The sequence below is a fragment of the Otolemur garnettii genome, unplaced genomic scaffold (assembly GCF_000181295.1).
Source record: "Otolemur garnettii isolate 467f Iridium unplaced genomic scaffold, OtoGar3 scaffold00111, whole genome shotgun sequence".
Taxonomy (NCBI): domain Eukaryota; kingdom Metazoa; phylum Chordata; class Mammalia; order Primates; family Galagidae; genus Otolemur; species Otolemur garnettii.
Window position 1 is genome coordinate 1,446,486 of NW_003852506.1, and position 3,608 is coordinate 1,450,093.

Genomic DNA, 3,608 nt, shown 5'->3' on the forward strand with positions numbered 1-3,608 from the left:
AGAAAGGGCATTGTGCAGACCCAAAATGATGCACATCACAAACTGAAGAGCATGTCAGCCTACCCCCTCACCTGAGATTTTAGAAAATTATGTGCATACATGTGTGTGTGTGGATTTTGGCCAAGATGTACGGTCTGATTTTTGGTTGCATTTTTCTTTTAAGAAGTTTTCCTAGGAAGTTGGCTGTCTAACAGGGGACCTTGAAGCCCAGGATGATCTTGTCCAATGCAACAGCTGCGACGCCCTTTCTGACCACGCTGTTGCAGGAGACGGTTCAGCAGGGCAGCAACATGTCTGGCCTGGCCCGCAGGGCTCCCTATCACGGCGACAGCAAGCTAGAGGCACTCTACGTCCTCATGGTGCTCGGCTTCTTCGGCTTCTTCACCCTGGGCATCATGCTGAGCTACATCCGCTCCAAGAAACTGGAGCACTCACACGACCCATTCAATGTGTACATCGAGTCGGACACTTGGCAGGAAAAGGACAAGGCGTACTTCCAGGCTCGGGTGCTGGAGAGCTACAGATCGTGTTACGTCTTTGAGAACCAGCTGGCTGTAGAACAACCCAGCACCCATCTTCCTGAGGAGAAGCCTTCACCATGAACCCCACAGCTGCCTAAAACTGGACAAATCCCACCTGACCATCTGATTTTTCTAATCACATGCCTCTTGTATTCTTTACCATATGGTTGCCATTGGCTTGCCTTTGCCTTTGTAAAGGGAGAAGGGTGGATTAATGATACTATTTTTCTAAATCACATTCCTTCTGTAATAGACCTTCAGTTATTCCCCTACATCTGTCCCTGTCTAATTTAGCAAAATCCTTCAGAATGTGGCCTCTGATAGTAAGAGCTGCATTTGCCAGACTCCCTTGCAGCTAGCAAGATCATGTGATGGACCCAGTAGACATGAAAATGATGACTACAGTTTCCAAGTAATCCCTAAAATGGAAAAGGACATTCCCTCTACTTGCCTTTCCTCCCTCCCAGTGTTGGGATGGTAAGTAGCTTTGACTCAGGGGAAGAACAGCATACTCACAAATGGCAGAACAGTAGAGTCTGGGTGACATCAGGGAGCAGGGTCTTCTACATCCCTGGACTATCCACTAGGTCAGACTTAGAGGAATAAAGAATGTCCTCCACTCTTCCTCAAGACACTGTTACTTTGTTTGCTGTTAAAGTAGTAGAATCAACGTCCTTACTAATACATCTGCCTTAGAGACTTAAGCCAAAGGTGTGACATGCCATATTTGTCACAAGCCCACACCACTTCCCCTTGTCCCTTCTGTGCTCACTGCCGTGGCTCTGTCCTCCTCCCACCCTCTGCCTTTCTCCTTCCTTACACTCACCTTCATGCATTTCTCTCAAACAGACACACACACTCCTCCTGCTCACACTTCTCAATCTAGAAGGAACTTGCTTCCTACAGGGTTGAGATGGAGGAGAAGAGATTCCCCTTCAGCATCTATACCCAGGGCACAGGTGCTCTGTTATTGCAGAAGCAGGGCGAGGTGCCCTCACCCCCCAGAACCTGGGAGAGGGTGTGGCAGTGGGGACACCTAGCACTGCACTGAGGTGGCAAGGCCTTTGAGGCAGTAGGCCTACTTTGTGGATGGAATTATACCCCCTTGAGAAATAGTTGAAGTCATAACTTCCAGTACCTGTGAATGTGGCCTATTTGGAAATAGGGTCTTTGTAGATGTTCAAGCTAAAATGAGGCCACTGTGGTGGGACCTGCTCTAAGAGGACTGTTAGAAAAGGAAACATAGACCCAGACAAACAGGGAGAACATGATGTGGTGACAGAGGCAGAGACTGTGCCCACAGATGGAAGGCCACCAGACGCTGGGGAGAGGCCAGGAGGGCTCCTCTCCTGAAGGCTGTGGAGGAAGCACCTCCCTGCTTGATCTGACCTCAGGCCTCCAGAACAATGAGCAGCTGCTGTGACAGCCCCTTGTATGGGCCACTTTGCTCTGGCAACCCCAGCAAGCTCATGAGGCGCCCCTCGCCCACCCACCCTGAGCGAGCTGCTCTGCCTCCTGGTGTGGTCCCTACAGAAGCTGCTGGTGGCATGCAGAGAAGACCTGACCTCCATTAGTGGAGGCCTGGAGAGGGTCACAGAGAACCAGCTCCAGTGCCATCTTGCTTCTCCCAAGGTGATGTGCAGTGTCAGGGCTTTCTGCAGTGTGACATCCAGAAGGCTCAGCTGCCTAGGCATTCCTGAAGACTGTGGCTATTCAAATTAAATATAATTTTTTAATGTAATGTAAATTTAAGCAGCCCATAAGCATCGTCGGCCATCCTCAAATGGACAAAGGCAAGTTAGTGCGGTTCCAGGTCTCACTGTGTGTAAGAAACAGTGACTTCTCTATGCATGCTTGGAGGCATCTGTGGGGCAGACCCCGGCAGGGTCCAGTCTCTGAATGACTACAGTCATCAAGATGAGTGGTTCTTTGGGTCAGAGTCCCTTAAAAATCCAGTAAAAGCTATGATCCTCCCCAAACCCGAATAATGCAGAGACACCACATTTTACCTACTGTATTGGGGGCCCATGGGCCACTGGAACCCAGTTATGGCTGCTGGCATCCCCTGACCTCCATGGGGGACACAACTGCTCTGGACAGAGGCACGTGCAGAAGGAAGTTCCCTTCAGAAGGAAGGGACGTTTGGAGAGGGACCCAGGGCACATGTGACCCACAATGTGATCCTGGGCACAGCACGCAGACTTGGATATTCCAGGCACACAGGCTGGCTTTTATCAGCACTTCACTTCCCCCCACTAAGATTCCTGTGCCTTTTAAGGCAGAGGGAGATCCCAGGGGCTTTATTCCTCCCTGCCCTTGAAGGGCCCTTCTCCACACGCAAACCTCTAATCTCTCCCCTTCCCTTCCCCTTGATTTTGAAGGACAAGGAGGAAAAAATTAAACCATCTTCAGATGCTTGTTACCACATTTTAAAATTTGGTTTCACATGCATACAATGTTCACTATGTGCCATGTACTGTTCTAAGCTCTTTAAAAATAGAATTTCAGTTATTTGCAGGCAATGCTTTAGGCATTCATTAGATAGGACAACAGGGCTTTTTGCAATATTAAGATTTTTTAAAAAAATTAAAGCTGTTTATCACAATCTATGGTGTGTGTTCTCTTAATATCACTATGTTACTTCTAGAAGATAGAGATCAGTTCTTGGGGGACTCTGATGAAGCAGCCCCAGGGGGTTAGGAATGACAAAAGTAAGATTGCATGTAGATAATTAAACTCGACATCAACAAGGGGTCTCAGCAGAGAGATACAGGCCCCTCCAATGCCTGCAGATAGAAATCAAGCCACCCAAGCCCTAGATGGAGGCAGGGGCAAACTGTACAGTCCTCCCCACCCCTTGCAAAGGAGAGGCTGCTGTCAGCTCCTGACATCTGCAGCCAGCAGGGAATGTGGACACAGTTGTGATGGCCCTCTGGATATTATAAGAGAATCTGTGATAGCTCTTCATGTTTACCTGTTGGCAAATAATTTTTAAAAACTGTATAAGCCAAACAGAATATGACCTTGAGCAGGATCCTGCCCAAAGACCACAGACCAATAATCTCTTCTTTAGAGAGAAAGAATAGC

At 48.5% G+C, this 3,608-nt stretch overlaps 1 protein-coding gene across 1 annotated transcript; it reads left to right on the forward strand.

Moving 5' to 3' along the window:
* Positions 1-200: 200 nt before the first annotated feature.
* Positions 201-602, forward strand: KCNE1 (potassium voltage-gated channel subfamily E regulatory subunit 1). Its single transcript, XM_003797048.1, has one exon. It carries the CDS (start codon positions 213-215, stop codon positions 600-602), a length of 390 nt encoding a protein of 129 aa, XP_003797096.1. The 5' UTR covers positions 201-212.
* Positions 603-3,608: the final 3,006 nt, after the last annotated feature.